General features: G+C 43.9%; 1 protein-coding gene across 3 annotated transcripts in view; it reads right to left on the reverse strand.

Annotated features, from left to right (window-relative positions):
- Window positions 1–14,498, reverse strand: part of LOC105015777 (AT-rich interactive domain-containing protein 1B) — a 173,113-nt gene that overhangs the window by 138,933 nt on the left and 19,682 nt on the right. For all 3 annotated transcript variants that reach the window (XM_010879178.4, XM_020054096.3, XM_010879177.4), the window contains exon 2: window positions 5,580–5,774. In XM_010879178.4, the coding sequence (XP_010877480.3) occupies window positions 5,580–5,774 (195 nt within the window). The remainder of the gene's footprint in view (window positions 1–5,579; window positions 5,775–14,498) is intronic.

Raw genomic sequence — 14,498 nt, forward strand, 5'->3', positions numbered from 1 at the left:
CTCAATCAATGCCATAAATTACATGGCTAATTCCCTGTGGTGGATTGCCATGGCACAGAGGTGACGGCAGCCCATCTGGGAGAGTGGGATCCAGCGTTTTATGGCGCGGCGAGGAAGGAGGAAAACCAGGAACGTCATACTTACAAGGTTAAATGTGCGAACACAAGAGAGGAAAATGCTTCAGTCAACCTTTCCTTGAATGAAGCTCTGAAATTAGAGGTGGAAAGAACAGCCAAGCGGAAAGGACAGAGGTCTTCACTAGTGGAAGAATGTAGCTCCAGTTTAATGGCTGGCTTTTATTAACTTGGCCAAGGTGAGTCAGTGTGTACGAACAAGCAACAGCCATCGGTAATGGTTTCTCCCTGGCTTGTTGGCAAATTTTCCCTCTTTCATTTCACAGGCAATCTCTTTCTCTACCCTCTCTCCTCAGACACATCAAACGCTAATGTTTCCTTCAAATTCCGTTTCCTTTCTGTCTGCCAACTTTGACATCACAGGAAATTACAGTGGAATTGGCAGCCTTTTTACTTTCAAGTTCATTCCACTTCCAAACAAATACCTGTCTCTTCCTGTCACCAGAAAGATCCTTCTGCTCCTTGCTCTGTTTGTTCTGCCTCCTGTGGGCCAATGCTGAATCTGTCACGTCGCTCTTTGTCGAACATACACACACACACTTTAACAAATTCAGCGCAGCACCACATTTACTTAAATGCGGAAGCTTTCTTTTAGATATAAAACACAGTTCAGTACCTGAGCTAGCCTCCTGCTAGCCACCAGTGGATGTTTAAAGGAGAGGTGGAGGAGACAGATCACTTTAATTGATGCCACACTGCTTTCTGACTGTGAGCCTATTGAGGAGCGCTGGTGCTGGGCAGCCAGGCTGAGCAGCAATGTCACTGTGCAAGTGTCTGTGCGTGTGTCGGTGTGTGTGTGTGTGTGTGTGTGTACGTGCATGAGCATGGGTACCTGGTTGTGTGTGGGGGTGTGTATTTATGAGTTAATACCTGAGGAGCAGTCAGTCCTTTCCTATAGTCTCGCTCCTGTGCTCCAGGCTGTGGGGCGGTCAAGGCAGCTCAACCCCCCAGGGAGAGGAATAAACCTGGGATACAAGTTATCCACACGACTGTCCCTGACAGCAGACACCTCTTTCCTCTAGCCACACCAAGACATTTAGACAGGAGGCATAACACCCTCTGCTACAGCAATTTCATGAAACCAGTGTGTTGCCGGATTTCAGAGGAATAGATCTGAAACATAACAAGAGATCTGCATATAAAGTTTTAAACTGACTGTAGATTTTAAAAGGTTTAAATTATTAAAATGACAGAGAAGAAGTTATGTTATGTTTTTGTGGAGTTCATTACGTTCATCAAATTCATTAAGTGTTTCACTGATTTTTGTCCTGCTTCCATTCACTCCCAATTAACAGCATCTTGTCTTAACCTTGATTTGTTAAACCTAGACAACCCAGGCCTACACAGGCCTACATGACACGTTGCCTGGCAACCCCCCAGCATGCCTCTCTGTAGCACACTTGGCCCTCTCCCTGCCTGGAGCACAATGCATCATGGGGGATAGACAGTCAAAGGCTTGTCATCACAGACAGACTTTGCTCCTGTACCAATCAGGGATAAGAACCTCTTCATTGCTTAGTCTCAATTTGTCCTTATACTGTGAAGATGAATCGTATTGATACGCTTTCATCACCAGATATGAATTACTTTCAGTTTGTAATATTTCTCCCAATACACTTTAATGCAATCGGCAGATAATTATAACTTTAGACATCAGTTCCCTTTGCCTTCCCTTCCCTTTGATTGCTGCTGACTTTATGTTCTTTCTCCCTGCGTATCAGTTTGTTGTGTGTCTGATTGTGTGTAATGTTATTTGTTTTATGTCTGATTGTGTGTAATGTTGTTTGTTGTGTGTCTGATTGTGTGTAATGTTGTTTTTTGTATGTCTGATTGTGTGTAATGTTGTTTGTTGTGTGTCTGATTGTGTGTAATGTTGTTTTTTGTGTGTCTGATTGTGTGTAATGTCATTTGTTGTGTGTCTGATTGTGTGTAATGTTGTTTTTTGTGTGTCTGATTGTGTGTAATGTTGTTTTTTGTGTGTCTGATTGCGTGTAATGTTGTTTGTTGTGTGTCTGATTGTGTGTAATGTTGTTTGTTGTGTGTCTGATTGTGTGTAATGTTGTTTGTAGGAGGCAGGACACAGGTGCAAGGGAGAACGGAGGACTTTAAATAAAAAGAACTGAGAAGTAACAGAACTACAAAAAAACATGAACAGAACATTGTTACAAAAGGAACAGAATCCACAAAAATGACAGACAAGATACACTAAGGAAGGAGAGGAGGAACTAAACTAGGGAGTGATGAGGAACACAGGTGAGGGTAAAAACCTCATACACATAGGTGTCCAAGCACCAAAGGATGAAGAGAAGCTTTTGGATCTGACAATGTGTGCATGTGTATGTGCATGTATGTCTCTGTATGTCTCCGTAAGTCTTTATGTCTATGTATGTCTCTGTAAGTCTTTATGCCTCTGTATGTCTCTGTAAGTATTTATTTCTCTGTATGTCTCCGTAAGTCTTTATGTCTCTGTATGTCTCTGTAAATCTTTATATCTCTGTATGTCTCCGTAAGTCTTTATGTCTCTGTATGTCTCTGTAAGTCTTTATCTCTCTGTAAGTCTTCATGTCTCTGTATGTCTCCGTAAGTCTTCATGTCTCTGTAAGTCTGTATCTCTCTGTAAGTCTTTATGTCTCTGTATGTCTCCGTAAGTCTTTATGTCTCTGTATGTCTCCGTAAGTCTTTATCTCTCTGTAAGTCTTTATGTCTCTGTATGTCTCCGTAAGTCTTTATGTCTCTGTATGTCTCTGCAAGTCTTTATCTCTCTGTAAGTCTTAATGTTTCTGTATGTCTCCGTAAGTCTTTATGTCTCTGTATGTCTCTGTAAGTCTTTATCTCTCTGTAAGTCTTTATGTCTCTGTATGTCTCCGTAAGTATTTATGTCTCTTTAAGTGTCCATAAGTCTTAATGTCTCTGTATGTCGCGGTACATCTTTATGTCTCTTTAAGTGTCTGTAAGTCTTAATGGCTCTATATGTCTCCGTAAGTCTTAATGTATCTGTAAGTCTCTGTAAATCTCTTTAAATTGATGTAAGTCATTATGTCTCTGTATTTATCTGTAAGACTTTAAGTCTCTGTATGCCTCTTTATGTCTGTGTTTTTCAATGTATGACAAGATGATGTCATCACAGTGAGCCAGAAGCTGCCTATGGCAGCAGTATTAGTAGCAGCTTAGCTGAAGCTGGAAGTATCTTATGTGATTTGTAGTCTCAGTCCATTGGCACGCATGCATGCACACACACATACATACAAAACACACACAGATATACATACGAACACACACACACACACCGCCACGCAGGGCCGACCCTGGGGTCCCGGTCTAATCAGGAAAACAATGAGACCAACATAGAGTAAACAATGAAAAAGACTTAAAGGACACAAAGGGCTGAGCCTCTGCTGTTCCATTAACTCTGTAGTCCGGTGGCATTAGTTTACTGTGGAATACACTTGGTCTGTGGCACCGCACCTCGAGTGTGTGTGTATGTGTGTGTATGTGTGTGTATGTGTGTGTATGTGTGTGTATATGTGTGTATGTGTGCATGTGTGTGTGCGTTTGCCTGCCTGTCCTTCTGACTATCATCTGTGCTCTCACCATGTGTGCAGCAAACCTTGGCGAGCACATTAAACTCAGACCATCAGGCCAGGCTAAATATAGCAGTCCAGCAGGGGGGGTGAGAGAGAGCCTTCTACCCAGAATAGACTGGCCTGCATTGGCAGAAAACACAGTTGTTTAACAACCAATCAAACGCACACACACACCTACACACACACACACACCAATGGGATTTACCATAGAGTGTGTTAGACAGGACAAACACATATTTGATTTCAACACTGAATCATTGCATTAGTTAAGTGCAGCTCTGGGCTGTGCTAGATGGATGTTGACTGTTAGAATGTCTCCAACACTGGGTTTGGTTTCATCACACCACAGACATCAAGCAGCCCATTCCGCCAGGACAAGAGAGGGAATGCATTGATGAACACCGCTGACACTTCCAGATGCCAGCCACGGAAATATGAGAGGCCACCCGACATGGCACTTTGGGCTAAATCTGCAATGAAACACGCCATCACTCGAGAGAAGGCCTACAGATAGATAGGGTTCCCACTGAGAAACAAATACCAATTGCTGTCCCATATATGACAACTGTGACGGCTCCCTGTAATCTACCGTGCAGAGGAGGGTTTCTCAATTACTGAAATAGTGGGCAATCGGGCACACGGGACTGTCAGACGTGATGTACCTTACAGACAAAACAAGAATTAAAGTATTACAGTTTTTTCTCAACTGCTAAAACACTAAAACCCATTGGCTGAACAAAGCTCTCAGTTGCCTGAACTCATTTAGCTAATTGTGCAGTCTGTTGTCAATACCTTAAACCATTTCACATGGTAAAACACCGTTTGCAGATCTCACTTAGACTTTTCAGCAAAACTCTTAACACATTCTCATTCTCAGAACACATTCTGCACTCTAATGCACATGTCATCCATGCTGGTAAACACAAGTGGCAACAATCAAATACAAATAGAGAACACATGTCATTGATTGAACACAACCACTCAAAATTCACTCAGAAATGATGTGACACAACCAATAAGCACATTGATCACATTTACTGCTTAGATTTTTGTCCCTTTTAGTATTGTATACTGTAGTACAGTGCATTGTACGCTGTATACTGTACAATGAACAAATAGTATGGCCCTGAACATTGTTCTATCCATTTGTTAACAGTACTGACTGTTCAATAGATTTTGACTGATTGCAGGTTCAATAATTACAGTATCACAGAGACAAAGGACAAGTTTTTGAGATTCAGGGTTCAATACTGTAAAAATAGGGGTACAAGGAGGAGGAAGAACAAAAAGAAACTTGCAAAGAGCAAAGCAGAGTAGTAATTTCTGATTGTTTTTGAGCAACTTTTATAGAACATGTTTTCATTCATCAAAAGACAATGATGGAAAAATATGAAATTTGTTTTGAGATTTTAAAAAAATTACTTCTCCCTGAGGACTATATGTTTTGAACAATGTGTTTTAAATTGTTTGGTGTATTGTTTACTGACTGCTTGATAGTGTATATCATTTTGATCACTTTGTTTATGATTTGAGAGCAGTGTTTGATTTTGAACACAGGTAAAACTGTTTTTATTTTGCGAGAGGAGTCAGAGGTTTTGTAAATAGTGCTTGAAGATGAGGTTTTGTGTTTAATGTTTTCAGAAAATGGAGCAAGGTTTCAGAAATTGTGTTTTTGCAATTGAGCAAAACTACAACATACATTCAAACCGCATGTCAAGCTTGAACCAGGGAACGGGCTTGTCTTCTCTCTGCTCAGGTCACATGGTCCGACAGAGCTATTCGCCCTGGGAAGTAACGGTAGCATAAACGGTTGCTAAAGCCACTTGTAAACGTCTTCCTAATATGGACAAACGGTTCGTACCTGCTGCTGAGGGTACTGCATCCCGCTCATGCCAACCTGGCCCCTTCCCTGCATTCCCATTGGGTATCGGTGTGGAGCAGGCGTTCCGTAGGGCTGGCAGGGGTAGGGCCCGCCCTGCTGCTGCTGAGAGTAGAGGTTGTTGCCCATTCCGTAGAGCTGGGAACGCTTCATAGCCATGAAGTCCATCGAGGCCACCTGGACACAGTGCCAGACGGGGGGAGACGACCGGGTTAGTGCTCTTTGTTATAGCAATACCTTAAAGATATGTTTACAATAAATGCATTTCAGGGTGTACTAAAATAGAGGATTTACTGTGCAATTACTCCAGGGGGTGGATTACCCCTTGACCGCACTGCAAAGGAGTCATTTAGGTGAACTTACTGTAGTCCAATTCCACTACTAGTGTATTTAACAATAGATTCAAACCTGTCTGTTTGTCAAATACTCATCTTCTTCATGAACAACTGTTACATATCACACTGAAACTGAAAAAAAAGAGAAGTGCCTGAAGCAATCTATTCCCTTCAACCACTGTATTTCACATTTACAGGTTATTTTCTGAGTCTGCCAGAGAGTAGCAGCCTAGATGTCAGGCTAATGTTAATCTGTCACCTGTGTGGAGGATTTGTGTGCAAGGCATATGATGTGGACTGTAATGTCTCCCATTCTCTACTCCCTGCTATTTCCTCTCCATTCCATTGTGCTGAATCATGGATGATTTATGACATTTTGTTCCCACTGTCTGCCTCAGTCAGACGTGTGAGTGTGTGTGTGTGCACATGTGTGTGTGCGTGTGTGTGTTGGGGGCGGGGGCTTTGTGTGGGTCTCATCTCCAGGCTCCCTCAACAATAGTTCCATATCCCCACTCAATAAGGCCTTAGCCAACCCTGCGTGAAGCAGTAGAATGGCCTACTGTACTGTACAAGCTGGCTGACTGGCTGGCTGGCAGACTGAATGGCTGACTGGTTGTCTGCCTAATCAAGAGACAATATCAAAATACATGCCATGCAGCAAAATACCAAGGAATTTACTCCGCTGTGGAAAGGTACACAAAGCCTGTTCTTGTGAACAGGGAGTGCTGGATGTCCAAGCTTGTCTTCTAGTTTGGTTTCCAATAGGAATGCTCTGCCTGTACAAACTGACCACTTACTTCAGTCACTGACCAGAAGGACAACCACAAACCCACCCACCCACTCACACGCTCGCTCCTCGGGGACCATAATCTGACCACAAAGTTAATAACACGTTACAAAATGTGGAAGCAAACTCAGCAGACGCTCAGACACACAAACACACACACACGCACGCACAGCTGCAAGAGAATCAGATGATTGTTCTTTTTAATTACGCTGTTTTAGGTTTTGAAGGAATATCATATCCTACATAACCCCTTAAAACCACCTTCATTTAAAACCCAGCACACATAACATCTCTGCCTGCTTGCAGCCTGAAGTATTCTGATGTGCCTGCCTGCCTGCCTGGAGCCTGCTGAACACTCTGATTAATTAGACAAGTGTGGCTAAAAGGCACAGCTCCTCAGCCCACAGATCCAGGGCACTATGTCACTCACTCTGCTGAGATATGGGATATGCTCAGGTGCCCCTCGCTCTCTCTCCCCTCTCCTCTCTCTCCCCTCTCCTCTCTCTCCCTTTTCCTCTCTCTCCCCTCTCCTCTCTCAGCCCTCTCCTCTCTCTCCCCTCTCCTTTATCAGCCCTCTCCTCTCTCCCCTCTCCTCTCTCAGCCCTCTCCTCTCTCTCCCCTCTCCTTTATCTGCCCTCTCCTCTCTCCCCTCTCCTCTCTCTCCCTTTTCCTCTCTCTCCCCTCTCCTCTCTCAGCCCTCTCCTCGCTCAGCCCTCTCCTCTCTCAGCCCTCTCCTCTCTCAGCCCTCTCCTCTCTCCCCTCTCCTCTCTCTCCCCTCTCCTCTCTCCCCTCTCTGCCCTCTCTCCTCTTTGCTCTTCCTTCCCATCTCAGTCCTCTTTCTGTCTCAAGGGGGTCCTCTTTGCCAAAACAGTGAGCGCAACTTGGAAAACATCCACTCATGTTGCTGCCAAGTTCAGAATGCCACCTCTACACTCTTCAGAGGAAAGTAAAATGCTAGTTTCTGAGACTTACTTCTCATAGTTAAAACACATACCATTAGTACACACCATTAGTACAATCCATGCAGTAACTAGCCCCAGATTTTTTAACTGACTCCAGATTTCCCTAAACTAAAACAGCTTTTCCGATATTTGCTAAATGAGATTTCATCACAGACAAAAACATTTTTATTGGGATGAGCCAACAAGCTCATACTAAAATAATATAATTGTTGACCCATTGAAATATCTTCAAGTGTTTCCACAACCTTTTTCCCAACGGGGGGGAGTTGACTGGTGTATAGTCCTCCCTGTACACCAGTCTCTTTTGCCTGTCAACTTCATTTTCTTAACATTATTTGACAATACTTTCTTAACATCATTCCCTAATAATAACCTAAGTACTCCCCCTCAGTTAACCATTCTCCAGAACTGTTCATGAATCCCCTCCCAGTCTCCTAATAAAAGCAACTACCTACTAACTAATGAGGTAATATGTCCACGTAGAGTACATACATGGAATAGTGAAAGCGTGGTTGGTATTATAACACAATCCCTATCCAAAACAATTGAGCACAAGCTAATTAACAACAGTAAAAACATGTAAATAGGACTTTTTATATTAGAGATGTTCTCTACATTTACTAACTTAATCTCTAACAATGTCCTCCACCTAATAATATTCTTTATCTTATGTAAAGAATTATTGAAATAGTAATTTTGTTTAGTGTATATTTTTCCCACACAGTTTCCCCTTTGAAAATGTACACAATACACACTATATACATTGGCGAGAACAAGTATTTGATACACTGGCGATTTTGTACATGTATATACGTATATGTCAATGTCAATGTTTTAAGCTAGCGAGTGAGTTTTAAACTAACGCAAAGAAAAGAGAAGGGACTTCAAGATGCGGAGAACATCTATCTTGCCATTGGTTGTTGCCAAACTCATTTCTCGACTCTCATCTGTCTGGGAGATTTTATCTCAGAGCGTAGCACTGCCCACTCTCGCTGTGATTCGCTGGCTCTCATTAGAAATTAATGGGAGCGTGCCTCTTTTTGAGCTAGCGAGCGGGCAGTATGCACAGAGGGTTAGCTAGCTAGCTGACCTTGCTTGATACTCTGACCGTTGAGTGCAGGACGTTGTTGCTCTACTCTGATGCTCATGTGATGGTAAACTGCGCACAACCCAGGAAAAATACATTTTGTTTTAAATAATATTTTATATTCTGTTACATATTCTATTTTTCTGTGGCAGTGCATTACAATTTAGCTGAGGCAGGGCGCCGCTCTGATTACAATAAGAGGGAACCACAGTGTTTTTTTTTTGGACAAATGGCTTAACTTGAAAAGAGAAGAATAATATTAATTGAATCATATTTTTGCCAAGAGGGACAGTAGATAAAACAGTCACAGGCAAAACAGTAAAATTGCTTTATTTGTTCAAATGTATTTTCAGTTTTGTTCATCTGGGCATGCCATTCAATTGAGGTGTTGGAGACAATACTAATTCAGTGCTAAATCTGAAATTCAATTTATGAACTCCCCTGCAGTTTCCAACTCTCGTGAGCTTATTGCAAAACAAAGCTATTAAGAAAGGAACACGAGCAAAATGACTACCGGGTGAAACCTGTTAAATTGCTTTTCAGAGTTCTATTGACTCGGATTTTATGACTTCAAAATGGTTTCAGTCTTTCACTTTAATGTGCAAAGTTGTTAATCAGCAAAGACAAAACACTCCCCACAAAACTATGTGAAACATGGGTTATAAAACAACATCATTTACACATCAAAATCAAATAGACATAAAAGCAATTTGACTTAATGGTTATTATTATAATCCCATTTTGAATGTGGGGAAATAAATCTTTGATTTATTGGTTAATTTAACTGTTTGCCACCATGTTGCAGTGCGTTATTGAATGGCAATATGTGTGACTGGGTAATTATGTGTGTGTGTGTATATGCAATGCGCGTGTGCATGAGACCATGTTTCCATGCCTTCCCGCCATTGTCCATGTGTCTTCCAGCTGCTGAAAGCAGAAAAACGATGGTTGCCCCGCCAAGCTAACAAACACAGCTACTGCCCTGAATCCAGGCCCGGCCGGTGTCTGCGGTCAGTCACAATGACCATCTCTACCCTTTCACTCATGCAGATGAGCAAATCACCACCTGCCTCCGACAGACAGTCTGTCATTACAGTCATTTACTGTCTGTGTCCAGTCGTGGCCACACCCGCTAACCGCTGTTCATCATCTGTAATCTCCGGCCCGGGGTTCACTGGAGTCAACGCTGGTCCAGTCACATAACATGGTGAGACTGGAGACCAGTGTAAGGTCACATAGTGAGAAACAGGCCATCTTATCATAACCAGCTAACAACTATAGCAGTCTTATTATTATTCTGTGTGCAAGACTATTGTAATAGGACAATACTTGCTATAAACGTAACACCATTCGCCATTAAGAGAAACAAATGAATAAAGCCTTCGCCAATGTTTCGTATAATCTATATACAATTAGCTACACAACAGCTGGATTCTGATCTCCCTTCATTCTCAGCAGCTCTGGACCCCTGAGAATCTACATGCAGATACAAAAATGGCAGAAAATCTGACTGACATCCTTTCTGTGTTAATAAGCACAAAATCCAGTGCTTCCAATGAAACCACACGGCTGTGCCTGCAGTATGATACAAAGCCTAGCGTTAGCCTGAAACACGGGCGCTTTGGGCCCGCTGCTTTAAACTGAAGAGAACAGAGAGGGAAAGGCTGCAGGGGGAGAGGAGATCGAGTTCCATATTAATGTGCAAATTCCCCGCTCCTGCTGACTAAGATTAGAAAATTAATTTCATGGATACAAAGACAATACTGATGTCATCAGGAGGAGAGGAGCAGACACGCTAACTCTTAGCTGCTAACGACGAGGACGATAAAATGCACGGAGAAGGATAATCTGACGGCAATGTTTTTTGTATACGTGCGCTGCTTGATACAAATTTTTTGAATATTGAGAGAGCTGGCCTGAATCTTTTAAAATGATGTCAACATTCAGTTAGTAACAACGTCGTACGTGGCCTGTAAACAGTTAACTAACAATCCAGCCACACTGACATTGTGTTCCTATGTAGGGGATAGAGGCAGGTGCTTTTTCAGGTCTGAATTTTAAGTGTGTATGTGAAACTTAACAAGACAATAGTCTCATTCTGCTTAACACATCAACCCACTCTTAGCAAATGTTAGCGGTGACCATGTGAACAGTCTTTGGGGAGTTGTGGTGGGGGAAATTGGCTTTCCTCAAAAGGACCATGGTGCAAATTGGAAATTGGACATTTGACCACGGAATTTGGAACTGTTATATTTCAAAAAAACGTTACAGGAACATGGGTTCAAATGCACTGCTCTTTCGGCAAAAAGCACTAATCTCTATCCATCTCCACTTTCCAGTGAAATAAAGCATCAAAATGCCTGAAAGTATGTTTAAAAAACAGCTTTGGAGCAAACACCCTTGGTGCATAATGCAGAGTACGTATCCAGACAGCCCTTGCATCAGTGTACAACATTAATACCATCTTTAGCTATCTTTGCCATAACAGTAGTCTGGCCCAGAGATTTTATTTGACATTTACATTCAGTCGCTAAATATACAGGTCTAAAATGTAGTTTAATAACGTATCACTAAATGTTTTGCAATTTGGGACCCACGTACCTCTGTCATGACCAGTCTTTTGCAGAATAACAGTGGATCAATGCAGCCACATTAGCTGATTTGAATTGATGGGACTACACTCCGTCGAACCTGTATATGTAGCAACCTAAATGCTGACGCCACATGCCAACATTCGTTCCCGGCTGGCACGGGCAGCTAGGCATGAAGGCCAGCTAGGAATGAGATTTATCAAATTATCAGAAGGGAGAGCTGAGAAACGCAAAAGGAAAAGACGGAGAAAGAGATAGACTCAGTTACATATGATAGATAGGCAGATGGATAAACAGGCTGACAGACAGAGGGGGAGATATAGATATGCGTATGGAGAGAGAGGTAGGTAGGTAGAAAGCTAAAGACAGAGTCAGAGCAGGCGTGTAAGAGCGTGATGTCAAGCAGCGAGGCAGCGGCGGCTTCGTACTATTGTTGTTGGGGGATCACGCTCCCCCTGATGTCAGGATGCCAAGGCTGCTGAGGCGTTAGGCAAGGAGAGTGCCCTCCACGTTTGACACCAATATTTACAACACATCCTCGCGCAGCTACAAATGCTAACCCCCCCCCCCCCCACCGCCGCTAAGGAAAGGTGGCCAAGCGTTTGGTTCCTCACGTGGAACATTCAGCCATAATTTGAGCAGGGAACAGAGGAGGGAATGACAGAGAGATGGGAGGCTGGGAGGGAGGGAGGGAGGGAGGGAGGGAGGAGAAGAGAGGGAGGGAAGCTCATCTGTCAGAGGAGAGATTGGGGTCAGAGGATGGCAGGGACTCTTTTCCTCCTAGAACAAGACTGAGACTGAGGGGGGAAAAAACGAAATGACAAAATGAGACGTGTGTGACAGACACAAACACACCAGCACAGAATACCAAAACAAATAAAGCAGCTTAACCCAGTAAGACACACTGACAACAGCACGTACCTAAACAAAATGAAGCAACATTCTGCCAACACCAATCCTGCGTGCGCCACACCAGATCCATCCCAGTGCCCTTTATGCCTCACCAGACAGTCTATCAACGCTAATGAATTGACGGTGCTATGCCAGGCCTGCCACGGCAGAGCCACAGCCAGATGCACCCATTCATTCTACCATGAACTCATCAGAGCCACAGAACTAGAAGAGCCAACCTCACTCTGCTGGCTGGCTGGCTGGAGGGCTTTCTGAAGTGTCTGAGAGGAGACAGACCTCACTCTCCTGGCTGGCTGGCTATAGGGCTGTCTGAAGTGTCTGAGAGGAAACAGAACTCACTCTGCTGGCTGGCTGGAGGGCAGTCTGATGTGTCAGAGAGGAGACAGACCTCACTCTGCTGGCTGGCAGGAGGGCTGTCTGAAGTGTCTGAGAGGAGACAGACCTCACTCTGCTGGCTGGCTGGAGGGCAGTCTGATGTGTCAGAGAGGAGACAGACCTCACTCTGCTGGCTGGCTGGAGGGCTGTCTGAAGTGTCTGAGAGGAGACAGACCTCACTCTGCTGGCTGGCTGGAGGGCTGTCTGAAGTGTCTGAGAGGAGACAGACCTCACTCTGCTGGCTGGCTGGAGGGCAGTCTGATGTGTCAGAGAGGAGACAGACCTCACTCTGCTGGCGGGCTGGAGTGCTGTCTGATGTGTCAGAGAGGAGACAGACCTCACTCTGCTGGCTGGAGTGCTGGCTAAAGTGTCTGAGAGGAGACAGACCTCACTCTGTTGGCTGGCTGGCTGGCTGGCTGGAAGGCTGTCTGAAGTGTCTGAGAGGGACAGACCTCACTGCTTGACATCACGCTGGCCAGCTGGCTGGTTGGACGGCTGTCTAAAGTTTCTGAGAGGAGAAGGAGCTCATAGAGATGCAGAGGTGGAAAAGGTGGAGGCGGATGATGCCCATCTCCCCCAGCCTCTCTGAGGAGATGGCGTGGCCTGAGCTGTGTTGGAGTGCAAGACGCTCCACTTCCTGTCAGCAGGATCCCTGGGAAACAGCCTCAGCCACCACAGTTATTTTATGTGAGGGAGGGCAGCCATGGCATGAGAAGAATGTTTTTCATTTTCCCTTCCTCCCAGTCAAAGACAGAGAGCCAGCCGGACAGCCAGAGACAGAGAACCAGCCGGCCATCCAAAGACAGAGAACCATCTGGCCCAGCCAGAGACAGAGAACCAGCCGGCAAGCCAGAGACAGAGAACCAACCGGTCAGCCAGAGAAGCATTCTGATGGGGAGACGCAATATGCAACCAAGAAGAAGAAACACAACAATAACTCCATGGCCCCAGGGAGAGTGCAGAGGCTACGAGGCTATTCTGTTATTGAGGAAATGTGCTGTATATTTTCTCTCTCTCTCTCTCTTTAGGGACCAGCACTCTCCATAAACACTAATATTACACTTTAGTTATTCAGGGAAATCACCACCTAAGCTAATAGAATGGTCTGGAAGGGGGAGTAATAGTTTACGGCTCCAATAACTATAAATGAGGCAGAATTATCAAGTGTGTTTATGAATTAGCAATGGCTATTCCCAGTAATGTGTTCAGAGAAGGGGAAAAATACATAAGTGAATATTAAGAGGACCGATAGATACACAAATGAAGCTGAAGGCTCCTTTGGGCAGAACTCTCTCCTTCATTCATCAGACTGCTCCTAGCTGTAATAATGAACAGGCTGCTTGGCTGCAGTGCTAACTGTAGAACAAGAGGAGGACGGCCTCAAGTAGAGCATTAGTAAAATGGAAAATTCTGTACTGCTACAGTATGAAGTATGGTGCTAAATTAATGTGGCAATGCTTCAACCCTTAGGTCTTCATTAATCTATTGGGTGTCACTCCTCAAGCACAGCATTCCAACCCATGGTGCAGTCTTAGTGAATCTCCAGCACAGCACAGGGAGTGACAGAGTGTCACTGTGCTCTGGTTTTTGGAGGGCGGCCCAGTCCTCTCTGAATATCATTTTTTTTCATCGAAGCGATCCATCACTTATAAAACAACAAACAGATATCCTGACCTTCTATCCTCCGGCGGTTATTAGATACTCATTAAAAGTCACCTGAAACAATTTGAACCAAATTGATTTCATTATCGGACTCTGCGCGATGCACGCCGAACTGTCTGATAGCTCAGCGGGAAATTTACAAAGTTAATTAGAAAAAAATTGATTTTCATTTAATTTTCTTCTCTGCATT

This window comes from Esox lucius, chromosome 15 (genome assembly GCF_011004845.1).
Source record: "Esox lucius isolate fEsoLuc1 chromosome 15, fEsoLuc1.pri, whole genome shotgun sequence".
NCBI lineage: Eukaryota > Metazoa > Chordata > Actinopteri > Esociformes > Esocidae > Esox > Esox lucius.